This window comes from Embiotoca jacksoni, unplaced genomic scaffold (assembly GCF_022577435.1).
Source record: "Embiotoca jacksoni isolate LCO1_2020_lvr unplaced genomic scaffold, fEmbJac1.0.p SCAF_20, whole genome shotgun sequence".
NCBI lineage: Eukaryota > Metazoa > Chordata > Actinopteri > Embiotocidae > Embiotoca > Embiotoca jacksoni.
In genome coordinates, this window is record NW_027185341.1 from 5,685,751 (window position 1) to 5,712,552 (window position 26,802).

Below are 26,802 nucleotides of genomic sequence, written 5' to 3' on the forward strand. Positions count from 1 at the left end.
TTTTTTATTTTTTCTTTGTTTGTTGAATCTGCTGCATTTCTACAATAAAGACAAAGTATTTACTCTGCCTGTGCATTCAGACAAGATGTAAATGAGCTGCAAAGGTAGTTAAAACAATTGAATTACATTGAAACTGCACGGTACAAAAATAACCATCACACCACCACAGAAAAGAAACATGAGTTTGTGCATTGGTTTCAGCCCTTCCCTCTTTACTCACAGAGTCAGTGGAGCCTCTGCCACAGTCACACAACAGAGTACCTGCGGGCTCTCGGGTAACACAGACTTGAGTGGTTACGCAACACTTTGTCCCATCGGAGACTGTTCTCAATGACCGTCTCCTCTCAGTCCAGTCTGTCTTCAGTGCTACAGTTTGACCTCGGTGGGGGCCGTAACGGCTTGGAAACGATCCAAGTGTCCGTTTACTGTCGTATAAAAACTACAAAGCTCAGTGTCAGTGAGAGAACAAAGGTCAACCACAACATGCATTCATTCAAAGAGTCGATTCAACGTAACTTGTCACCCATGTACACTTGACGCGTACCTATCTGTGCTGGAGTTTGAAGTCTCCACACAGATATAATGTTATTTTATCCAGTGTTGTGACTCCCTGTATGTGATTCTTAGGTCCTCTAATGGATTAGCCCAAGATGGTGTAATAAATAATTATCAAGTGTACTCCGATGGCTAAGTCTACATACAGAAATGAAGCTACTGCTTTTCAACTTCTTACCAGGCTCAGTGGAATTTAATGTGGGCAGTTACAGCATTTCCACTTGGGCTGTTATGTGTTGTAATCACCAGAAAAAACAAACATTATTTCCCAGAAACCAAGAAAATAATGCTTTCACCTAGCCAGAAAAATACAAAGTCACTTTCTGCAATTTGAAGGCAGTACAGAGCCACAACCATTCCTGCATTTTGAGATACTCGTCTATGTAATTCTTGCTCAACAATGACATGGGCATTCATGAGATTCATAACATAGTGACTGCTGGTCAACAAAGTCTAAGTGCAGTTTGAAAATGATCTCCAAAAAACACTAATGTTGGTTTAAAACCTTTACAGAACCAACAGCTACTGAGCACAAAGTGACATCTGGAAACAGAGCAGGAACCACATATACAATCACAGAGAAAATCAAATAGACTCATTCCCCTGATTAGAGAAGAAAATAGAGGTGGTGGAAACAAAGAAACAACCAGCAACTTTTCTCAGAGGAGAAAAATAATGAAAAGAAATTAAAATATAAATGGAGACACCAGGTTCAGTACATGAATACCAACATGATCAAAACAATTTAAAATTTACTCTTGAATGCAACCCAAATTTCAATGTACAACAATGCATTCATTAAAAAAAAATACTTAACAAATTACAATCTGAATGTTCAGTATATTGCACAGAAAAAATGGAAATCTACAAAGTAATAAAAAGTTGGATGCACTCCACAGTTGGTCCACCTTTGTTTGGCCCCGTTGGTCAAACTACTGTGACAGCGAGTGGTTCAGCATTCGCAGCAAAGGCCTCAGTAGTAGTAATGCTGCATCTCGGTCCAGTTGGTGATCCAGTACTTTTTCTGTGGCTCCTCTGGCTGAAAGCCTAGATTGAATTGATAGCGCTCAGCCCTGCAAATTTTCACCGCCTGGTGCTTTGGCATGATCCGGTAGTAGATGGCTCTCTTGAAGAATCCAAGCTAGCAGGAAAAGAGAGATAAGAAGGAGGGTGTGGGGGGGGGGGGGGGGGTCGTTAAAGAGGATACGCTTAAAACGGCAGGAGAGCTGGAATTAACGACGGTTTGAGAGGAAGATTTGGGATTCGGAGGCTGAGGAAAATCAAGTTAGGTAGCAGAAAAACCCACAAAATCCTACAGAGTAAGAAAAGAAAGATAAAGCAGCGGAGAAAATGGGACATAAAGTGGTCAATAACAGCACAATGCACAGTATTAGTCTGGAAGGGAATTTGAGCAAAAGTTAGTAAGATTAACTACAAGAAGCTGGCATAACCGGAAGAGACGGAAAGAAGTAAATTGAATCACACCCCAAGCTTAGTGCGAACAGTAGCTCCCGAAAATCCATTTGAAGGAGAGTTTTAATTTTTTTTTATTTATTTTTTTTTTTTTTACCCAAAAGCCCCATTGGTGTGTGCTGCTGGGAGACGCACGGGGCGCCTCAGTAGTCCTCAGTCAGCCTCTCTGTCTCAGAGGGCTGGATCTTCATCTCAGCCTTCTGGGCCTTGGCCTCATACATCTCTCGCCTGCTGGCCCGCTGGAAGAAGCCACACTGGGGGTGGAGGAGGAGGAGGAGGAGGAGGAAGGGTGCATGAAGGAGGTAAGTCAACGTTTAGACTAATGGCTGCATTATAAATCAGTCAAATAAATGGGTCAGCAGCTATCGCAATATCCTGAGATGTTTGGTGTGAGGGCAGATCCACAGGTATTCCAGAGTCTGCAGAAATGCAGCATGTCCATGTGTAGTAGTGTGATCAGTGTTGTCTCACCTTCCACAGTATAACAATGATGATTCCTAGTAGGAGGATTCCCGCTACAGCTGCAGAGATGATGATCCACAGGGGGAGCTCATGGGGCGTCTCCACCCCCTCCACCGGGTCTATTTCTACTGTGAACTACAAGAAAGATCATTATCATCATCATTACCTGCATTGTCAGCATCCTTGTCATCATCATTATCATTAAATATCATCACGTACACTTGTGGTCTGACTGTCCATCTTGATGGCTGGTTTATCAGTGATGAGCTTCAGTGTAGCTTGACCTTTGACTGTAATTCTCAGAGCGTTGGCATAGTCCTGCAGCACACACACACACACACACACACACACACACACACACACACACACACACACACACACACACACACACACACACACACACACACAAACAAACATTAATACATGTTCACAAGGAAGTCAAAGGTTGGAGAAGATCAGAGCCCAGATCTGCTCTTTCACTCCCTCGTATCATCTTGTGTTACAAGTGTTTTGTGTCAGTCCACTATCGATCTACAATAGCTGCAAAACCTGCTGTGGACTGCAAACAGCTCACTGATGTCACTGGAAGGATCATTGAAACAAAATGTTTGTACGTTACAACTTTAAAATCTTCCCATATCTGAACTGCAAAACTGAAGAAGAGAGAAGCCGTGGCAATTTTATTAACGTGTGATTGTGTGTGTGTGTGTGTGCGTGCGTGTGCGTGTGTGTGTGTGTGTGTGTGTAGTTGGTGAGCTGACCTCCAGCATGGTGCTGTTCCACAGTCTGGATCGGACAGAAATCTTGGCTGTGTCCGTCATGTTGAGCAGTGGGCAGGTGAACGTCACACATTTCGCTGTCCCCTTGGAGCAGTCCTTCAAAGGCAAGTTGAGAAAGAAGTACGATTACATCGGTGAACAAAGTGGGACAATTTCACGGTGGTCGTAATCACGGCCTTTACCGGATTTCTTTGATTTGCTTTATCTAAATGACTGTAGAGCAGGAGAGGGAACATGTGAAGACCTCACTCTGATGATCAAATATAATTTTTCAAGTGACGCTTGAGGTCTCTTACCAACAGGTAGGTGTCTTTGCGAGGAGAGAGCAGCGTGATCGCTGCCTGTGGCCTGTGTGGCCTGGTCGTATCGTCAGCATCATCCACCACAATCTGCCGTTTAGTCCGCTTGGATCTGCTGCCGGACAACTGGAGGACACGAGAGGGAGAAGAAAGGAAAACGAAAGGAGGCGGCAGAGGAGACGGAGACATTACATCAGAGGACGACAGAACAGTGGTAATTACTGGTTTTGATAAAGACATTACCAGGCTCTTCTCAGAATAGCTTTGTCATTTTCACTGTCTATATGTAGGCTGCATGCATTGTGAGATTTTATTTGGGGCTTTGTGAGGTTTGTGTGGGGCGACGTGTTTTTTTCCAAAATGTATTTTTGAACAGTGGTTTGGCATCGAGACCCTTTTCACACCACTTTTTCTACCACCGACATTTATTCATGCCGCTCAGGCTGCTTCAGTTTACGGTGACGTCAGGATGAATTACAGCACATGCTCACATGCTCACACACTCGTTGTCAGGCAGGATTGAGTGAGTTCAGCCTCGTTTGATTCAGGAAAACTTCATCGACTGCGCTATCACAGTATATTTCCCAAATGTATCTGAGCGGCAGCATCAATATAATTACACAGTGTAACCATGCTCGCAGAATGACTCCAGAGATACCAATGTGTGTCTGTTAATGGCAACAATCAGTCTGTCACTTGGTATTTCAGGTCATAATTTAATTTGTCTTTTGCTTCGGTTCATGATCTAATGCCTCCCTTCAAAACTAATGGAAGTCCTATCAGCCTCCGCTGTGATTTCTGTGGTAGCGGTCTATGTTACCAGGGCCCTGAGTTCCCCAGTTCAACTCTGACCCACCACAGCCCATGTTATACGAAGCAAATGCAGTGCTGGGGAACATCTTTGTTAGGTTTGTATAGAGAGCTGGGCCACATAAGACTCTGAGAACACAGGAATGATTCCCTTTCTGTTTAGTGCTTATGGACAAACATGAGCATTCAAATGCACTACACAACGATTTAAATATGGTAAACACATCTGCAAAACATCAGCACGGTCCCTTTGAGCATGTTAGCGTGCTGATGTTAGCTCACAGTACAGCCTTACAAAGTGGCTAGTGTTGAATCTTAGACCATGTCTTTTGTGCACAGCCTTTAATTTAAGCCATTACCTCTCTGTTAAAATGCAGACATTTTAGTGGCACTTCAGTAATTGGATATTTGCGTGGGTTCTCTGGGTAATTCGGTTTCCTCCCACCGTCCAAAAACACGCATGTTAGTTTAACTAATGATTCTAAATTGTCCGTAGGTGTGAATGCGAGCGTGAATGGTTGTCTGTCCCTGTGATGGACTGTCAACCTGTCCAGGTAGTACCCTGCCTTTGCTCAAAGTCATCTGGGACAGGCTCCATGCCCCCGTGACCCTATTCAGGGTAGAGCGAGTGTAGGTGATGGATGGATGGACTTGTGTATTTTTGTTGCAGCTCCCACTGTGCATCCTAAATTGCCTGCTACGAGTTTACAGGTTAGCGCAGTCTCAATCTGGACAATGTTTCTAGGTTTTTTGACGTAAACTTGACCGACAGTCTAACTGAATTGGCTCTTGAAGAAAAAGTCCTATTTTGGCTCTAAAGCAAAGCCTCAAAAAGATCCTTACGGTCAGGTTGAGCAGGTTGACAACTTCTCCTCCGGGGTTACACTCTATCTCTGATTTCCCTGTAACAACGATCTTCGTCAGGTACAGCAGCCACTTGCCATTGGCTACCTCGAAGGGCCACCCAAACTCAACAGCCAGAGTCCCCATGTCTCCCAGCGGTTGTCCCGTCATGTTCACCTATAGGTGAAAACAAAACAGAGCTTCAGTAGAAGTCCAACTGGTGGTGCAAAGTCACAGTCAGAGCTTGTCTGTGATTCCTAAACAGTATCCGCCCCTGGTCATGCTTACACCACAAACCACCGCTCACATAATAATCCCTTCCCCACGCAATATGTGATGGCTTCAAGGGCAGGGTGGGGACGAGGGAAGTGTGGGTGAGTAGCACACATATTACAGATGCAATATACAATCCTGGAGGTCTAATGCAGTCTCTGAGTGGTGGAGGTGACTCACATGGAAGGTAAACTCCACCAGACTGCCCACGTCACTGGTGTTGACCATGGCTGACTCACCCATTACCGTCCCACTAAACTTTGTCTGCACCAACGCGTTCACTCTGGACGGAGGAAGAAATGATGATGATGTGATGTGACACTTCAGTGTTCAAGTCATTTCCATGCTCTTTACTGTACGTACAGTACATCATGAGTTGTTACGTAATGGGACTCACGTGGAGAAGGAGGGGAGGATGGTGTTTTCAATCAGCATGGCCACAGGGACGGGCTTCAGGTCACTCTGCTCACTGAGTCTGCACAAATTAACCTTATTACAACACTGTGTGCCACAGTAATATTTATCAATTATGTAAAGGTCAATAGCTTTTAGACTTGTTTTCCATGTTTAGCTTCAGGTTAAAACAAAATACAATATGGATCCAACAGTATTGAATTCTTACGTTGACAAAAGCAGCTGAGTCTCGATCTCCTGTGTGTGCAGGTTGATCCCCAATGTCTCAAACTTGAGCAGCAGAGACACCTAAAAATGACAGCAAGCAAATGAGAAGTGCTGCAAACCAATCTGAGCTGATGACGAAGAAAATTCTGTGAAATCAAATCATACTGACCTTTTCATTGCCTTTAAGAGGATTCCCCAACTCACAAATCATTGTGTTGTCCAAACTGCATTGTACACCAGGGTGGTCCTAAATACACAGTCGGTATATCAAAACAGGAAAGATACAATTTATTATTAAAGGAGTGCAAGTGACTGGGCATGCAAGAATAAGTCTGAGCAACCCCATTGTGTACTTGAAAAGAAGCTATTTTTAAATCTTTATGATACTTTAAAAAAAAAAATAAAAAAAAAAAGCCCTCAAGAATTTAACACTTAGAAAGAGGGGAATCATAAATAGACATTTCCCAGGCATCTGCTGCCCTCTAGTGGTCGTACCACAGCTCTGAAGCCAGAGTATGTCAGCGCATCAGGGATGGTGATGTTGACGGTGGCCTGGTGGGCGTCCTCAGCCAGCTTCCCAGGAGAAGGAAAATTGGTCACATTCACTTGCAGCCATAATATCTTCATGTTGCTGTTGAACTGGAGCACTTGGAATTTGCCCTGCCTGGACATGAATGACACCTTTCACTTCAGTATTTTATTTTACTTTTTTTTTTTTTTAAACTAACATATTGCTTGCATTGCTTGCTTCTGTAAACAACAAAGCATTTCAGTAAATAAACTCTCCCACAGAGGTGATGTTAAAATTCTGACAGAAATGTTTGTGCTTGTTGCACTATAAAAAAGTTTAAAGCACCACATTTTGGTTGACTGTTAGCTAAGCGTAGCAGTGAACACTCGAAAAACAAAACAGCAAACCTTGCTGTCTCCAAAGGTAAATGTAATGACTGAAATAAATGTGAACGTGTCTTTATACTCAGCCAATGCTAAGTGGGTGAAGGAAGTAGCTTCATATCTACCATACAGACAGGACAGCGGTATCAATCTTTTCAAATAACTCTGGTCAAGAGAGCTTAAAAAGTGCATTTCCAGAAATGTCAAACTTCTTTCAAATGTCAGCAGTTTGTCTAAAAAAAACAATTCAGGGTTTTTTGTCTCGGATTTAAAAACATTAACAGTCATCATTCGGAGTGTAATCTCACCTGGGGTACGGCATATGTTCTTCATCGACAAAATGGGCCGTCAGAAACAGGTTACTTGAACATTTGTTGTCTGTGCCACACTCCTTCTGAAAGTTTATCTACAGGAAATAGAGCAAATATAACATCATATCATGTTGTGCAGGAGGACTATCACATACTGTGAACATCTCTAAAATGACACCTAAAAATGAAGTGTGTGCAGCACTGTACCTCTGATCTTTGGGTGACTTTCTGCTCCTGGCTCAGGACTGGGTAGGCGTCCAGGTTCTGCAGGATGCGTCTGGATTTAGGTTTTTGCTCGTGTAACGACATGTTGAGGGAAAAGACCACCGGCTCCAGTTTGTCCCTCACAGGCGCCTGTAAATTCATCCAAGAATTTTACACCGGTCTACAAATACACATGAGTATAAGGTAAAAGCAGCTTTTCAAATAAAACGATTTAAATGCAGTTTTACAAAAACCCAACAAACATATGCGACCTTACCACCACAAACAGTTTCAGAGTGTGACACTTGGATTTGGACGATGGCAGGCTCAGGAGGCCAGTGTAGGTGTCATCGTTATTGTTCTGGAAACGAACACGAGGGCTTCTTCTCCTCCCCATGTCGGCCTCCACTGTGTACTTCACCGCTTCACAAAGCAGAAACACAGAAAACATTACAGAACATCACAGCATAGTGTTCAGTGAAGCCATTGTTGACAATATAAAGAATTCACATCAGGATCAGTGAGCAGCCATTGAGCTCCATATTTTTATTTGCAAAGTTAAAAATATGATTTGTTTGCACATTATGCTGTTTGTTATTGAAAATAATTTAAATATGTACAGAAAAACAACTCACTGATATTTTTCTTGAAGTCTTTGTTTCCATTGCTCATAGTGAACGACATACACAGAGTGGCTGTAATGCTGTGGAGTACAATAACATGTCAAAGAATTAAATATATATATATATACATGTAAGCCAGTTTCAGAATAAAACAATGAGGAGACGTCTCACCATGGTGTGTTTCCAGGACACTGATTAGGGTTCACAATCCAAGGCTTGACAGTGAAGTCTTTAGTTAAGTGGACGACTGGTCGAGCCCTGAAAATAAATAAAGGAAAAAAAGAGGAATCAAACTGTTACCCTGTAAAACATGTACACTTATTTACCATTTTTAATTAAGACATATACCAGCAATTACACTGAACTATGTTCTGAATATTTACCACACAATGTATTACCTTGTGAATTTTTACTGGCAGCACCTGATCATCTTTTCTAGAAATGAAATTGTCTTTTTGACTTAATACTGTTTTCTGTTTAGCAAGAGGCCTCTAAAACCCCACATTGCACAGGGCACATCAAAATATCTGAATTGAATGCCAAAATAATAATGACTTGTTTTTTTGGTTTAAGTTTTTTCTACCTGAGCAGGGCAATGCGGTCGTCCAGAGAGCCAACTAAGATGTCAGGGTAACTGTTGTCGTCCATGTCCATCCCTCCATTGATGGAGTAGCCGAAGGTCTGGAATCTGCCATTACCCACTGACTTACCCTCGATCACCTGCAGGGGGCATCAGTGACACATGCGTTCTCAACACAGTACTTCACAAAAGGTTTGAACTGTCCATCACAGGATGTCAGATGTTACCTGACTGGGCTTCTTTGAGATCCCCGTTTTGCTTCCCATCCATATGTAGACCTTTCCTGTGTCGTGGAATGGGGCTCCCACTGCAAAGTCTGCAGACATTAACAGCAAAGTGAAACATCTGGAGGAAATCAAAGGCAAGCCACTGGAAGAAAACTGAGCAAGGTCCGTATATGGAATATATTAATGCTCTTGGTGGCAGCATAGTACATTTTATCAGTTGAAAATGAAGCAGGGTCCATTGTGCTTCCCTGCTGCAATTTTATCACTTAGAAACTGCATAAAAATACATAAATGTTCCTTTATTATGCCCTAACTGCAGTCTGGGCATTAAGTTTTATTAGTATTTTTTTCAACTTTGAAAACTAACATTACTCTGGCTGGCTGTTACACAATCTTCATCACATGTTTAGTGTAAAAGAAATGTTGCGTTCAGAGTCGTACCTTGGAATCCGTCTTGGTTGATGTCGCCGATGGCAGCCAGTGAAAAGCCGAACGCAGAATTAGACGGACCCTTCAGCACCATGGTGGGTGTATTCTGGAAAGATCCGTTCTCATTCATGTAAATGTACACAGCTCCTCCATGGTCGTTCATACGGTCAAAGTAAAAAGGAGCACCCACGATCAGATCATTCCAACTGGAGGAGGTGAGAAAAAAAAACCAAACATATATTTAGATATAAAAAACGACATGCATACAAAACTTTCTGGAAGAAAACATCATTAATATGACCGATTATTACTCGTAATTCATCAACATTATATTACTGGCATCTCAAACTGACATATTCCCTAAATCCTAAAGTTTTTTTTCTCTTGTGCATTAAAGGGAGACATGATTTCACCATGATGTTATGATGAACACTTTATCTCTGCTGCTGAAAGGACAGGTTTTCTTCTCAGTACATCAGTGTCATACATACCCCACAAAACAGAGCATCTGAGCGTGAGACGGCTCGAGATATAGATAAACTTACAGTCACTGCGTTGACACATTAAAACATAACTTTTTCTTCTCTGTCTGTGAATAAAAAGCAGCTGGTGTTTGAAATATGGCAGGAGGAAGGTTATTTTGGTTCCCTGTAATAAAATGATAGACAATTTCTTGATGCATTGAATTTTCTTTTTTTTCATTTGAAGGCAGCTTTGATTCCCAGCATGCATAGGATGAGGTCCAAACAAGGTAGTATGTGTTTATAGTTCGAACATAGAATATTTAAGAGAAGAAAACACACACACACACACACAAAACAAGCAGTTTTCTCTGTTTTGTGTCCCACAGTATAGCTCTGTCTGGTGTGTAGAAACCTACTTGTCATTGTTGAGGTCGGCAACTGCCAGGCTGTTTCCAAAGTACGAGCCCACTTGTTTCCCGGGGATCCTTTGCACCAGCTTGATGTCGCTTTGACTCTTTGTCAGGAACATCACAGAGCCCTTGGACTCGTCCCTGGGAGACCCTGTCACCACTGTGTAGTCATCAGGGCTCAGCAGTTTCTTTTCTTCGAGAACCGAATAACCTGAAAGAGAAAGCATTTAAGATTCAGTGTTAATCTGTTATAACGGTAATATAATCTATTTTAAATGTCACAGATAAAATCTGATTTACTGTGTTTTCAAATGATTTATCATTTTTAAATGATGCAAAGATGAACAAATGTTTACCCATGTAAATGTATCGTCTTTTCAGCTGTCCTAAGTGCTTGTCAACAGAGTCCCAGGCGTTCACTGGATCTGGATCTCTCCATGTTACATGAACATTTCCTTTGTAACGAAGTAGAATCAGACACCAATGTTAAAAATCTGCTTCATTCATGATGGACAGGTTTCCTAGACAGAGAATAATCTCAGTTTTAGAATAACAATAGAATTTTAATCCTCCTCGGTGAAACCTGCCCATTATTTTAGCGTTAGGTAACAATACATGCTGTTTTCTGGCATGAATCACTTCCCACCTTGCCACATGTAGCTGCCTGTCGCGCCCACGTAGACATCAGTGTCTGTCATGCCGCCTGATATGCCCATGTTGCACATGCCCTCATACTCCATGTCTTGGTGGGGGTTGCAGACCTCATAGCCGTAACTCTGCCATTCATCGCTGGGGTCAAAGGTCAGGTCATTACTCCTTACAAAACACTTTCCTATCATCCGCCGCTGCTCCCCCGTGCTGCCCGGGATGATCTTCACATAGCGATGCCCGCATGCCTGGACCCAGAGAACAGTATGCATCTATGAAGCTACATGTTTCATTTAAAAAAAAAAAACTCAACTGAATGTATTTCTCCTGATATTAAATCAGTGATAATATTGTCAAAATATAATCTCTTACTTTCTGCTGTGTAGTGTACTTTAAACATAAACAGTGGCTTGAAAGTTAAAGGCAGCTTGAAGGGAAATTAAAGACTCATATAATGAAAATCAGGATTTAGTTATTTTTTACTTTTTTAAAAGACTCAATGCAAAATGGTGCCGCCCGCAGGCAGTTAAAGGATGTACCGGTCTTTTTCTGTAAGTTAGATATGAATTTTGGTTCAGAATCTAATTAAAACCGTTTTAAGATGTTGCATCATGCTGCGGTACAACAAACAAGAAAATTCTAAAATATGACCCCTACATTATTTACGATATGGAAAAATCTAAAACGTAACTATGTAAAAACTTAAAGATGGATGATCAGTTGTGTGGTCCATTGTATCATAAATTCAAATGAACTAAATGGGAGGGTTATAATAGTCCATTTATTACTACATATGCATATTTCAATAGTTCTAAAAATAAAGAAAAGAAAGGGTAAAAAAATATATATATCTTCTTACACCTGAACATGAGTCTGCATGACATTTCTTCCCTGCACAAGTTCTCCTGTCTCGGTTATATGTGTGCATGTTTAAAATAATAAAATATTGCAACAAGCCAAATGTGTTATCTGCGACACTAGATCATGAAATAAAACAGAAACCGTCTCACCCTGCACTATCACAATGCTAAATGTTGCAGTCATCTGTAGCAGTGACTAATAGCATGAAACAGGGTGTCATCTCACCAGCACGCGTCCCCCCGGCAGGCCCCTCTGACTGGCCACAGTCACACCCAGCCACATGCCCTCAACCATCTCCTCTGAGTTTGCTGTGGATGTGTCATATGGGTTGGGTCAGGTGTTAAAAAAAAAAAAGTTGTTAATTGGTGGGGCTGACAGTGAGCTACATACATTACAATTACAATACATAATTTCCTTTCTTTTTTACAATATAAAATGTGATTTGTTTTATTTTTATTTAGAGATCAGACAGTTTTAATGTCAAAATTTCACAACCACATTTCTGTGATTAATCACATACTAACCAAATGAAACCACCTTACAGTACAGTATGACCATCTACTATAATAAAAGAGACATTGAGCGTGATTATGGTGATTATAGTCACAGTAAACCAACCAAACAGTGAAGCTTCATTCAGGCTGAATCATGCCCTGACAAATAGTAACCACAAAAATGTGCTGTGATTGCAGCAAGTCATTCTGACTTCAACTTTAAAAGTGATGCACAATCCTTTTATTATGGCTCGTAACTGTAACCTTGAGGGTATGAGTGAAGGGAGATCCTGGGTTAATCAGTTAGTTACTATTAATTGAAAAAAGATGCACTTTCAGAGGTTTTGTATCCTCATATACAAGCTCACACCTAATGATCCTGAGTGCCAAGAGGGATGCTGGGGAATTGACTGAGATAGTGTGTCAAACTAGCTCTGGCATCACTGTAGAAAGGCGAAGCTAGCTGATTAACATCTGCTAGTTATTATTTTCAGTTCCTCATATTTATTGGTATTTTTGGATCAAGTTCAAGGAAGTACAAAAATAAATCACTTGAGGGCTCATTTAATTCATAACTCTCGTGTGTTTTTAGCCAGCCTATCTTTACTGAGTTGGTCAGTCCACCAGGCACTTTGGTTGATTATGATTTCCTAGAGGGACTGATGGTACTAATGTAACACTTTTTCACGTTAGCACTCTCAAAGCGCTTGACAGTTTCCCTCCCATTCCTCCATTCACATGTGCATTGAGCCGCCAACTTTATAATTAGTTGGCAATCCTCTCTTGAGCCACAGCCACCCCTGAGTATTGCTAATTCCTCTCACCAATCTCACTCAAATCACTAACTCGACCTACACAGAAACTCATTCACTATAATACTGCAACTCTGCTTTCCTCTCTTAAATATAAAAACAATTAATGACCAATGCGGTCTGAACCACGCTTACTTGTGCTGACCAGGTCCATTCTGGAGCAGTCGGTGGAGTCTGTGGTAATTGGACAGAAGTAGACGGCCCCGGTTTCATTGACATTTTGTAAAGATTCGGCTTTCTCTTTGGGTGCTCCTGCAAGAAGCCTGGAGACACACACACACACACACACACACACACACACACACACACACACACACACACACACACACACACACACACAGAGAGAGACAGACAGACAGACAGACAGAGATCATATCAGAGCTGTGTCAAGGTGTTAGATAACACAAAACAGAGACAGTAGCAGCAACAGATGTTTGAACAGATAATCTTTCCAGTCCAAATGCATGCAACATATTCTGCAGCTTCATGTTCTTGTGCATCTGAATATGCACAACTTTTTTCTACCCAGCACTCAACAAAAACACACAAAAAAGTCAGTTCACATTAAAAAAAAAAAATTAAAAAAAAAAAAATGGCGCAGTCAAACAATGACCCGTGACGAGCCTGGACACCACACACACAAAAATAGACACACCAGATAGCTTCTTGGTGATGGAACTGGTCTTTTTGTGCACTCAGGCAGACACTCCCCACCTCAGCACCTTTTATCACGGCACACAACTTTGAAGTGGAGGGATTACTCCTCGACAACGCTGTGTGCCGGGACACACTATTTACCGTCAGCACAGGATTTATTAGCTCCACTTTGTAGGTGGAAGGTGCAGACAATCTTGTTTACAGAGTGTGTGAGTGACATATGACCAGCTGGGTCCAGAAACAAAAATGCATAGTGGTGAAATCAAAGTGCTTTGCTGCTTTCATTCAAACTTAAAAAAAAAAAGAGTCATGTTGTCGAAGCTTGTGGACACACTATATTAATTGCACTCCCTCTCTTACACAACGTTATAAGTTAGAATAAATAAAGATGGTGGGTGGGAGCTTAAAAATACACCTTTCCATTAAGACCACTGTGTCTTCAAATTAAAACGTCTCTCCCAAGTAAAGTCTGTGTTATTCCAACTTGAGGAAAGATCGTTGTTCTGGGAGGTAGAACATGAAAGAAAGATGTGCTAAAATACTCCATCCCTGATGATGAACACGAGAAATATTTCTGAGTTTCTGTAAAGTCTGGTTCTTGGGCAGCTCAATTAGCCACAGGTTATCTGGTGGGTTTTAACTCTTTACAAACATGGTGATACTGGGTACCAGGTTCCACCACTCCATCACATGCCTTCTGTGTTTATATACACCCTTACATTCACAACGTGCCCCCATATACTACAATCTAATCATGAGCACATCTCATGAGACCAGACAAAAATATTTTTTCCTGGAAGTTTCACTTGAACATCGAGCGGCTCAGACATGCAAAGACAAACTTCAGTCATGCGAGTTGATTCTCAATTGAATTACCTTATTATCTTATTTAAAGCTTCTGATGTCAGATCAGATGCTGCTGCACACATCACAACCTCATCGAGTTACATAAACCAGCCAGGTTGAAAAGCAATGTGTTCCTGGATAATCTGGAAGTGAAATATCTTTGTTCTGCTTTATGAGAATAAAGTATAACAGCCAGAAGATTTACATTGAACACTGAACATTGAACACTCCAGCTATCTTTATTCAAAACAAAAACATTATCCTTTCTTTCAGCAACCAGATGGGCATTATCGGCAATGAATCAATTATCTTGCCAGAGTGATGACAACCAGGAAGAGCCAAGATGGCCTCTGAGGGCCGGCAATTTCCAGTGGACTGGGAGGAAGAGGCCTTGGTTCAGGTGATCATTCAGTGGTGTAGACAGCAGCTAAGATTCCTCAGAGGTTCGTAGTGGTGAATGGGGCTGACAGATGTGCTGAGAAGAGTCCCACCGCGAGTGTGTGGAAGCCCATTCTGTAGTATATCTGTGTACATGTGTCTGTCTGTCTGTGTGTGTGTGTGTGTGTGTGTGTGTGTGTGTGTGTGTGTGTGTGTGTGTGTGTGTGTGTGTGTGTGTCACAGAAAATTTAAGGCCATGAGAAGTTTTTTTTTTTTTTTTTCTGGTACTTTAAATTAAACCTCATGGTCACTCAAAGGGTTTTTCAGCACAAAGCATCTCAAAACCCTGATTTATAAGGTTAGTAATTCTTGTGGGAAAGCTAAGCCACACAATGCCTTATGGGAGATTATCCCCAGTGTTACAAGAAAGAACGAGGTCGATCAAGAGAACGAACAACGAGCGAGTGTTATAAACACTCACAGACCAGTTAACGTGAACTTTGCTCTGCCTGAATAGAAATTTTGATGATGTTGGACACAGAGTCCAGCGCTAATTACACATGCTTCAGGAGCTTTGATGATCTGGGCTGCAGGAGTCCTGATTGCAGCAAACCAGAGAAAGAGAGACCTGTTAATCCAACCTCATAAACACACTCTCACCGTCTCACCGTCTCAGCAGAGCCTCGTGGATCACTGGTGTTTGTTGTGGAAATTCAACCATTTGACGCCGTCAAGTCTGACATGTTCATGTACACTTTACATTAACACGGAAAAAGTGAGATAGTTTGGGAAAATAAGCTTATTTGCTTTCTTGCCTACAGTTCTCGTGTGTACGGTAAATACTGTACGATGGGGAAGCCAGTAGATTGTTAGCTTGTAACTAAGCACCTGCTGGCATTACTGTCATATTTACTGTACAGGTAAAAGGTTTCCATCATCAAACATCAGTCTATTCTTCATATTTGCAGTTGTCATGATGTTGCTTGATGAACCCACATTTCTCATTTTAGGCAGGGATATTTGAAATGATTTCTAAAACCTCCTCAACCCTCATAAACATGACATAAACCTGACTAACAAAGAGCTGCTTGGCCGTGACAGCACACCTCATATCCCATCCTGTTCCCCGATGTGTGCTCTCCTCCTGTCCTCTTCCCTTCTCATCACCTCCTCATAAACAGGCTGTCAAAGGCCGAGGCCAGGCCAGGCGAGGCCAGGCCAGCCAGGGAAGGGAAGGGAAGGGAAGGGAAGGGAAGGGAAGGGGAAGGGGAAGGGGAAGGGGAGGGGAGGGGAGGGGAGGGGAGGGGAGGGGAGGGGAGGGAAGGGGAAGGGGAAGGGGAAGGAAGGGAAGGGAAGGGAAGGGAAGGGAAGGGAAGGGAAGGGAAGGGAAGGGAAGGGAAGGGAAGGGAAGGGAAGAGGGGGTGGGGGTGGGGGTGGGGGGGCGGCAACCAGCAGCTGCATTCCTACTCTGAAGACATGTTGAAATTCGCCCCTTCTGCCTAACAAGTGATCCAAGCGGCTGGCTAAACCAAACATTAGCTACAGAAAACGCAGCCCGCTAAGGTGAGCGAAGCTGCATTCCTGACATTACTAGTAAGAAAAGCTCAGAAGACGAAGGGAGTAAGATGAACTACTGTCTGTTCATATCAGTGAAGCTAATTAAACAGAGGTCAAGTTATCTGTTTGTCAGACTTGTTGGTTAGATAAACAAATGTCAAACTTCTTCACAAATAGTTGTTTTAATTAAAAAAAAGTCAGTCTTCCGTGCTCTTACCCCCCACCTGACAAATGTGTGACTCAGGACAACGTCAACAACAGTGAAACCAGGAAATCCAACTTAATTAAAGATGACTAAAGCCTTCTGGATGGATGACATTTCCTCTCCAACTTATAGGCTTTTTCCAGATTAACAAGAGGAGAAAATGTGCAGGATGAGTCAGTCATGTTTACAGTGGGACTGCTGTCTTATATTGAGAGCACATTCATCCTCAATAAACACATTATATAGGTGTATAATTGGCACACAGCTTTTCATTCTATAAGGCCCTCACCGAGGACGACAAGAGGTGTAAATATTTAAAAGTAGGTGAGAGAAATTGAAAGTCAAAAACACAAAGATGGAAGAGGTAAATGGGAGTACGACTAAAAGCAGAAGAGGAAACTTTCTACTTCTTGTATGTTTAACATGTTGCATGTCTATAGAGTGCATGCTGCAGTATGATAGCTGCTGTGAGTGTATGTGTTAATATGTTAACCGTACACAAGCAGTTGATCATCTTCCAGATAAGGCTTAGGGCAACCTGTTTGTCACGAGGTGTGGCTGCGGCTCTCAGGGCAAAGAAAATGAAGGAAATCTCCAGGTTCATGTTGAAAGAACCCCAGGGCATGTTTTTTTTACCATCAGACATGAAAGTACTTTCAGAATGACTGGAAAACATTTCGCCACTTGTAACACGTCCTAAACAAAAACAAATACTGTTGACAATATTGTTCTAAAATGAAGCACTGGTTAATTCAGACAACCAGTGAAACTCAACCTCTCACTGATAACATGAAGCACTCATATTAAAGACAGAACATGCTGCCGTGACATGGCCCTACGGAGAGTTAATCAGCTGAGTCATTTCTGCGTAGTTAGACATGAAACAAACAAGCAAAATATGAGTTGAAAGGGTTTTTGTGATTTTAGACGGGTATAGATGAAAACATTACACAAAACTATTCTCTGCTGACCCGGTCCAAGACACCACACAGTCTTAAGACCGATGCTGCACATTGTAGTGACACTCCTGCATATAAAACGGTTTCCCTCTCACTGCAGCACCCAGCAGGTCATGAAATTACCAAACAAGTACAGGCAAGGAACAAGAGAACAGAACGATATTAAGCCCCACTCCTAATCCTAATATCCCAACAACAGATACAAAAAAACCACACACAGTCACCTCCTAAGTCCTCACTGTTTTTCAGGATACTGTAAAGCTATTGCACTACAGGCTACTCATACTGATCCCCAGGAGACATTGGCACTTAGACCCAGGAAACAAATAAATGGAGATAATATTGAATGGGGCGACTCTACAGATTGAATTAAGTATTAGGACAAGAGGAGACCAGGCCTGAGATCTTTTTATGCTCTTTTAATGACTCCAGCGAAAGACGAGAAGATGGTTGATATGACAGACATGATGTGTTACAGTGGGGTCCACTGTGACTGCGCTGATGGTATGAGGACATACAGTCACATGATGAAAAATGTGTTGTTTTTTTTTCTATAACTGCTCTGCACATAGTGAGGTTTCACTGTAAACTAACTGATAAATCCAACTCAATGCTTTCACAGAAAACACTTTCACAGAACAATCTGTGATGGTGAACACGTGCATTGTTATCAGGTTATTCACAGGAAGCACGCCTTGTCTTTATCACACTTCATACAGGTCGGCACAAACACAACTTGGCTAACAGATGAGTCATCTCTGGTCAAACAGTGATAGACCAACCTGCTGTAACTCATATACCTTCACCTGTGATTCTTACAAGAGGCAACCAACAGTGACGTCACCCATTGGTTTGTGAATGGCCGTTGTTAGGCCTCGAGTTCGGATATCATCCGTCGCCATCTTGCTAATTGGGAGCGGTTTGAAGCCAGAAGCGACCAATGTTTGGACGAGCCGGGGAGGAGCGAGCGGTGGATCTGACTCAATCTGATTGGAAACAACATTAAATTCTACCCACCGATAGCAGAAACCTGACTGCACCACAGGCCTGTCAATCAAATAGACACCCCCAACCACAGCTTTTTGAGGCCTATTTTAAAATTTAATTAAGGGATTATTTTCAGATGGACCGCCAAAAAACTAGTAAGAAGGAAGGACTTTAGCAAACAACACCATAAGAACTTGTGGAATAAAATGGTTGACTTTGTATTTCATGAGAGAAGTTGAGTGGGAGTCTATGGAGCTGGAGGCTCTTTGGAGCCAACCTCCTAGCAGCAGTCAGTGATATTGCAGTTTAAAGGCACTTTTGCATTGGTCTCATTTTTCAGAGCCAGAAGATACATCCACTTTTATATACAGTCAATGGATTCTTGGGTCTTTCGGGCTGGACAATTTGCTGTTTATAATTACTGAGACATTAAGAATGTTTTCCAATATTGGTACATATCACAAAATGCCAGCATGAACAACAACCTCCAGCCACAAAAACCTAATCCTTACAACCATCAGTTCAGAAAATGATCTACACTACAGATCTACAGTCCGACACAATGGAACAGACTAAACTAGGCATCTCTCAATCTAATCTTACAACTGTTGAAAAGTGTTAATATTTAACAAACATGCACAGAGTGAAACGAAGTTTGTGCTGAACTGGGCACACCTAGCAATCCATGTGCACACTGCTGAGGGCAGTCGCACTTAAATTTTAATTTCACAAAAACAGAACTCCTAACAGGAAGGATACAAAAATACACATAATACGACCACATTGTATTTTTTTTTTTGGCCTCATTTCTCTGACAGCTATACTGAAGGCCAGAGCTAAGAAGAAAAGCAAGTGAGCTGTTGTGTGACTTTTCACACCAGATTTTTTAACAGACTGAGTATGGACAGAAATGGAAAACAGAGGAAATTAAATGCTGGCATCATCGTGATAAATGGTAATTTAGTCAAGAGGAGAAATTTCTGATGGAAATGAAATGCAGTTCATTCAACTATTAATCAACAGAAGAAACGGCACAGAACAATCAAATAGCATTAAATTAAATTAAATATCTGTGTGCACCCGTAAACAGACACCCACAGCAGCGTAACGGTGTACCTCAGCTGGACAAACATCCTGTTTGAAGACCACCATCTGCCTTTGGTGAAACAGTAACAAGAGAGCAAACTCATTTAGATCCAGTCTGACAAATTAAATATGGCAGGTCATCCCCCTGATAATAAACTAACTCACTTTTCATTAGCAATGAGTAAAACCTTGTTTGACCGGGACAATGTTATTTTAGCTCGTGTCTGCAGGTTGTAGGTCTGCTACCTTCAACCCACCAGGCGTCTACTGCCGCTGAATGTCAGAATGATTTCAGACTGTTGCTGCAGACTCTGCTGTGCATGATTTACGTACACACACAAACATGCTATCTACCAAGCTGACATGGAGATATACACACAAATGTATGCATGCAAAAGGGAACACACAGACGCACACTGCTGGACTGCATCTCGAGACATGTTTCTCTGTGACCCCACATCACACTACTGCATGTCATGTAGCCAGAACACACAAGAGACTCTCGGTATCAGTAACAGCATTTCCATTAACATTTTGACCCCGGTTGTATGTAAAAGAAAAGAGGAGGGTGTGTGTGTGGGGGGGGGGTGGGGGGGCACAGGTGGACATCCACACAGCTGTAATGGAGCTGATGGCAGCACTACTGTTAGCATGTTTGCTTAGTGCCAAGTTTTCACTCGGATATTACTCAGTTTGTGTAAAAGCAGTGCAGGTGTGCATGAAACATCTGCTTTTACCTGCAGAGGCTTGGAAAACTTCCAATAACAAATGCTTGGTTCTTCTCTCTCCTGTATATTTATTCACTTTAGTCATTTATCAATAGTGAATAGTTTGAATCATATAATTTTATTAGCACATGTTGTATTTTTAAGAACACATCAGAAGTTACCGCATACACTTCCTTCCCTGGACACATACCAGGTGTAAACCGATACTTCAGGATCATTTGCCTCTTCAAAGATGAAAAATGGCGTGAAGAGAGAAAGGCATTGAAGCATATAGTTTCTCTAGCTACAGGTAGCCCTCATTAGCCCAGAGGCCTGCTTCTTTTCCATGCTGTTGAGGGCATTTGTACAAGCAGGGGAGAAAAAGGGGGATCTCTTACAGTTTTGTTAAGATGGAAACAGTCCTCACTGCAGGTATTTCCAGTGAAAGCCCCACCATAGAGAATCTCCTCTGTGGAGATTAGCAGGGGGCCCGAGGTCCCACTGGGATCCATTTCAACGTGTTATTAGAGGCAGTCACTCACTCTGCTGCTACACAAAATGTAACTCATGCCATCACCAACTGATTGGATACAGTGAGTAAATGCCTTCAAGATTAGGGCCAGTCACCATGGACAACCTTGCACTTCATTTTAGTGAGGTCTTGTACAGATGCAGAGGTTTGGCCTTGATGCCCTTTAACCTCTTTCTAACCCACAAACCTGCTTGTTTGTCTGGATTTTCTGTCTAGGTTAGGTTAGGTTAGGTAGTTACTTTATTAATCCCCGAGGGGAAATTTTTTAATTTTTAATTTCTTATTTGCTTTTTTCAGTTTGTTTGGGATTTCTTATTTTTTAGGTTGGATACAACTTTTACTCCTTATAAAGTGTTTATAGGCTGCAACTAATGGATTTATTAATAGTTGTAAAATGCTTCATAGGCTATAACTTATAAGCCATTAAAAATTTTGGGTTTCTTTCAAATGCTATAAATGGAAATGTATTCATCAAATGTCTCTTAAATGACATCAGCAATGTCTCCTTTTCTCAGAAAAGGACACATCAGTAAGAACTTGCTCTCATATAAAACATGTATGAGGGTGTAACGGGCATCACAGTGTTGTTATCTGAAAATGTGTCAATGTGGCAGGACACTAGCGTGCTGAAAGGTCTACTTCAGAAACAAAGACCACTAGCATTTGTAGAAGGAGAGATGTTAGATCATGGCCAAGTACACATTCCCAACTACATCATTTACATTAGACTTTATTCAGCACATCTTATAGGACACATTACGTCATTCACTTGAAATGATCTAAAACAGATCTAAAACTTGCAAAGCATGACACATTGTCACTACACAACAGCTGTGCTAGGAGTCTCCTTGTGCAGGAGCTACACTTAAGCAACAGTTTATTTGACCACTGAGAGGCTTTTCAGAGCTCACGGAAATATACGAAATATTTACTTGTGCACATATAAGACAGAAAAAAAGGATTTGAAGTGTAAAATCATGAGGCTAAGGGGCAAACTCCAACCCATGTGGTCATATAGGTCATTTGTTCATGAGCATAAATACAACCCATGAGCCTTTTTCTAAATTAGTTAGGAACTATCCAAATCTGCTGTTGTGTCGACCCAGCCGCCCAACCCGCTTTATCCGAACAAAATAAATTCTACACGTGATCTGAACTTCTGCGAGACACCAGTTTGTTGTTATTTAACTGAACTTTAAAGTGTAGCTGTAGGTTGTAAAACGCTGGTTTCACAAAAGACCGACAGGGTCGTTTTTTGGAGCAGTCTCACAAATGTATACTTTTCTGTGAAAATGTGTTGCCATTGGAATATATTGTAACCGACACAAAGTGAGTCTCTTCTCTGACACAGTTGAAAGTAGGATTTTTGTAGCAATACTTCAAATCCACATGAAGATGATTGTTTGCTATTTAAAAGGAAGTGTTTGACTTTGATATCTCTCTAGTGCACCGGTAAAAGTTTAATACTCCAAGGTTAGTATTCAAAGTTTCGACACCACACATCATCCTCATCCGCTGCATTACATTAACTTTGCCAAAGAACAATTTTATCCAGGAAGTAACTGTTTAATTCCATCTGACTAACAGTTTTGAAGAAAAAGAGAAAATGTTCCTGTGCATGTTGTAACAAACATCAGATTTGTGTGTATGTCTCTATAAAGCTTACTGCAGACAGACCAGTTTAATTTGCACCTCACAGCAGAAAGCCCCGTCAAATTAAATGGCTGACTTTCATGGCCTCGGGGTGCTACAGTCAGACAGAGATGAGCTAGAAAAGCAAATGCCCTTCAGCTCTGATTAAATATTCACCAGTCAGAGGAATTAAATAATTTTCAACTCCCAAGGGTTCCCATCTATGAAATGAAAGAATCTTTGTGTCTACAGAGAGGCACAGAAAGAGTTTGGAGGGTTTTGTGTGTGTGTTTCCCCCAGCAGTCCCTGGATCATCATTCTTACTCCTGTCTTGTCTCAACCTGAAACCTGGCAGGTTGTGACTGTGCAGAGAAGGGTAATACATTCCAAGCATACCATGGGGTCAGGGGACTGGAAGAGCCAATAGGTGGCCAGCTGACCGGCCAGTCCCTCCTCCCCCTGCTGCAACAGAGAACAAATAAAGCCCTCTCAGGAAAAAAAAAAAAAAAAAATGGGTGACTCAAAGAGAGAGAGGGAGGGGGGGGGGGGGTGACTAGCCAGTACAAATTGGCCTCAGGTATCTTTGAGATTATTCAGGTGCAGCCCTTCCCTAATAGGCAGAAATGTCGGCCCACTAATTGGACATGTAACCCCCCCCCCTCGATTCAAAATTCACTTTGAATTGCCTCAGCTCAGCCAAGATACACTGCTAGATTCAGACTAATTGGCTAATAGCCCACATCTTAGGAGGGTAAAGGGAAAACTTTATTGCAGAACTGGGAGTGGAAACCTTCTGTCTTGACTTTTATCCTGGACTCAGTCTGACTCATGGATGCACAAAGGACGACCACTTTAAACATCCTACATGCCATGACTGGTTTATAAGCCCAAGTCTTTGCATTTTTCTAATATTCCCACTACAGTTGACTGCAGTGATGAGGAGATGTGGTCCTAACAGCTCTGTGCTGCAGGGAGACAGATCTGAGGCCACAAAAGAGACCAGACAATGCAGAGGAAACAGACAGGACTGTAAAACCAGCCCAGCTCAAACACAGCAGACACTATCAGCACATTGTTGTGTGTCTCTACAGAATCACAGAATATGTACACAACCAGTGCTGGAGGACCATCTTTAGTGAATATTGGTGGCTCTCTAACGGCCTAAGATTACAAGCGTCTGCAAATTAAGTATACTAATACTAATATAGTATTCTTAGGTTAAATTTAACCTCTGTACGATTTACAATACAATGAATAATGCCCAAAGTCCTGTAATGTACGATAATTTTATCATTTTGTGACCCTTTGTGACACTGTGGTTATCTCATTTGAATTAATTTCCTGACACGATCAAAAGTATGGATCCTGTGTCTGTGTTTACACATCTCTTCTCATATCACGTGTTTCTAGCCAATCAAACTTGTTGCGTTGATGAACGTGAATCAGTAGCACAACTGTCAATAACTCAACCATGAGATGTTGTTTATTTGAAGACAGATTGCGATACAGAGAACTTATATTTCTTCAGAAATTCCACATGACTGGGACGGATTATCTGTGCTGGTGTGGAGGTCAACACTGTCAGTGAGACCTTTAAATCAGATCAGATATTCTGGAGTCTCACTTCTTCAAAGTCATAAATGGCCACACTGACATTATGCATCATGTACACATTAGCAAAGCAAATAGAGGCTCTATATATTTAATCCTGACATCAGTCTTTTCCTTCAGGTGCTCGGCTAGCCAGAGAACAAATAGTCATAGTGTATAGTATTCAAATTATTTCCTGCTAAAAAGAGTAATTTAACTCACTGCGTCTTCCTGTGTCAAAGTGTCAAGTGCTCTTTTTTTATGTTTCTAAAAACGACAGCTACAAAACAACTGTGGTTTGTCAGTTTAGAAAATACATTAAATTACTTCTTTTTTTTATTGCCAAAAGTTACATAATAGGAAAGCTGCGTGGCTTTATATTTAGCACAGACATGATTGATATCAATCTGCTCATCTCTAGCACCATAAGAAAGTGAACAAGTGTATCTCATCATTGTTGTTAATCTAGATACATGTGAGCAGCATTTATTGAAATGAAACTATAATCACCAAATTAAAAGGAAAACCCTGGATTTAACCACCACCCTGCTGGTGTTACTGACCTTAAGAAGGCCATCATTTGGACATCATGTAAGCTAACAAATTAAAATATGTGCTTGACCTATTATAGTGGCAGACTGATGAGTCCTTCACAAACCACTTGTCCCTAAAGTCCCCCAGTCTCATTACCACAGCCATGTGGTGCCCTTCTTGGGTTGCAGACTGTGGATGGTGACTCCATCCCTCTGGGATGGGGCCAACATGGCACATTGATCCTATGTCAGCTGGACACTGCTATCCATTCTACTAACTGGGGAAATCTCTGTAATGCACATCAATCCGCCACTTTGCAGAGATTAGGCTGATAAACTTACATTCAGACTGACTCTACTGACAAGACAGGAAGTGGGCCCCGGTTTGCAATTTTCTTCCTGCTTTACTCTTCAAAGCAGAACAAGGGCACAGATAACAGAAAGTTATGAACACAGTGTGTGATCATGGATGCGGAAGGATGAGGGGGCCACTGTAATTGGCCGAGTGAAATCCTGCACTAAACAATGATACAGTTTGTGGAGCTTTCATTAACGACGTTGTATAGCAAGACAGGAAAGATGTGTCACACATGCATGCCATTGAACATCAACTAGGACTATTATTAAAACAAAATGATTTACTTCTATGTAAATCCTTCAAAACACGGTTAACTCCATGAGTGTTTTTGTCTGGTGATAACAACCCTGTTAGTTTAGTGTTACAGACCAGTAAACACCTTTATTAGGAAAAACAACCCCACTTCTTTAAACACACTTTAAACTCTGAGGCGACCTCAAAAAAACAACTTTTCAAAACTGCACATACAAGAGAGGCAACACTGATCACAACATATTTTTGAATGTGAATGTAAATGAAATAGGAGCCTTTAAAATACAATTAAGCACTGGAATTACTTGAGAGGCCACAGCTTAGAACAGTTCACCTGTTACAAATGCTTCACACAAAGAGGACTGTAACAGGCATTATTATATCAACCGCAATTCATTTTAACCATAAGACATGTCAATGAATGCAATGAATGAGGACATGTCAATCCAAAAAGATTGAAAAAAAAATTGACAATGTGTGTGTAAAAAATAAATAAATATATATATATATATATATATATATTAGGCTGGTGTAACCTGCAACAGCATTAGCTCAGATGTCTGACGTTTTATGACTGAAATGTACGACACGCATTTATAAAGCCCCTGGTTACAACTTCCGCACCTTAAATTAACTCCAAAGACGAGGCAACAAAACGAGCACAGTTACCTGGAGGCTATTACGTGTGTTCAATAAACTAAAATGGTCTCTAATGGTCGGTCTAAATAAACCTGCAGCAGTTTAAACCGCTCCGGCGTCCAGCAGGTTGCTGCTTTAAGAGGAACTAGACAAAGTGTGATGCAGTTTAAAGCAGAGTTCAGAAACAGGCGACAGGTGTTCGACACTGTATGTGGACTCCACAGCGTCACCGCGGGGTTTTGCGCAGTAAAGTGTGCACAATACGCTTCTCTGAAGCGGATAAAAGGTTGTTTTTCGTTAAACGTTGTCTGACTGCGCACATTATATTTACCCTCTAAATGAAAAAGAAGTGGAACATGCACATTTGCGACAACTTACAGGTATTTTCCGGCGCCGTTCGTCTGCTGATGCAAAGCTACCGATAATCCAAACAAGCTCCCTTTGGTTTTTCCCTCTTTGATCACAGGAAACCGTTCATCTATGTTAAATCCATTGCAGGTTTGCGTCTCGTGAAACACGGCCAAAACCGCGCAGAGTAATAGTCCTGGAGACATGTTTGAGCCGTCTTCCCTTTCTCAAGTGCACTGGGCTTCCCGCAGGTCCACGATCAGCGTGGGTCCGGCCACGGCACTCACCCGCAAAGGGCTCCAACAGGTAGGCTGCTGCTTCACAGACACCTCCCCATTGAGAGCCGCCGCCACCGCCTGTCCCCCCGCGCACTCACCGTGTCACTGTAGGTGTCGGAGTGTGCCTGCCCACCTCTGCCTCTCTCTGCTGCCCTCCCCTGATCTGCCTTCCTTCATATCTGCTCT

At 41.8% G+C, this 26,802-nt stretch overlaps 1 protein-coding gene across 2 annotated transcripts; it reads right to left on the minus strand.

Moving 5' to 3' along the window:
- Positions 1–128: 128 nt before the first annotated feature.
- On the minus strand, positions 129–26,802 carry itga3b (integrin, alpha 3b). 2 transcript variants are annotated; one of them, XM_069155901.1, is made up of 26 exons: positions 26,369–26,802; positions 13,208–13,335; positions 11,992–12,074; positions 10,904–11,153; positions 10,614–10,712; positions 10,264–10,468; positions 9,396–9,589; positions 8,955–9,043; positions 8,731–8,867; positions 8,319–8,405; positions 8,160–8,227; positions 7,802–7,947; positions 7,528–7,674; positions 7,318–7,415; positions 6,611–6,779; positions 6,285–6,362; positions 6,117–6,196; positions 5,892–5,969; positions 5,675–5,777; positions 5,222–5,398; positions 3,566–3,694; positions 3,252–3,365; positions 2,710–2,808; positions 2,500–2,625; positions 2,126–2,282; positions 1,607–1,696 (listed from the first exon to the last, which is right to left on the minus strand). In XM_069155901.1, exons 1-25 carry the CDS (start codon positions 26,542–26,544, stop codon positions 2,172–2,174), a joined length of 3,171 nt encoding a protein of 1,056 aa, XP_069012002.1. In that variant the 5' UTR covers positions 26,545–26,802; the 3' UTR covers positions 1,607–1,696; positions 2,126–2,171. The 2 variants fall into 2 exon arrangements, with proteins under 2 accessions (XP_069012001.1, XP_069012002.1); XM_069155900.1 differs by lacking the exon at positions 2,126–2,282 and having other exon boundaries at positions 129–1,696.

What these genes read in the sequence shown, in the direction of transcription:
- itga3b (XM_069155900.1), bottom strand. Translation starts at nt 26,544, where the DNA reads ATGTCTCCAGGACTATTACTCTGCGCGGTTTTGGCCGTGTTTCACGAG. An exon ending in AACGGCGCCGGAAAATACCT is followed by an intron (nt 13,336 to 26,368) that starts GTAAGTTGTCGC and finishes GTGTGTCTCCAG; the next exon opens with GCTTCTTGCAGGAGCACCCA. An exon ending in AGACTTCAAGAAAAATATCA is followed by an intron (nt 7,948 to 8,159) that starts GTGAGTTGTTTT and finishes TGCTTTGTGAAG; the next exon opens with CGGTGAAGTACACAGTGGAG.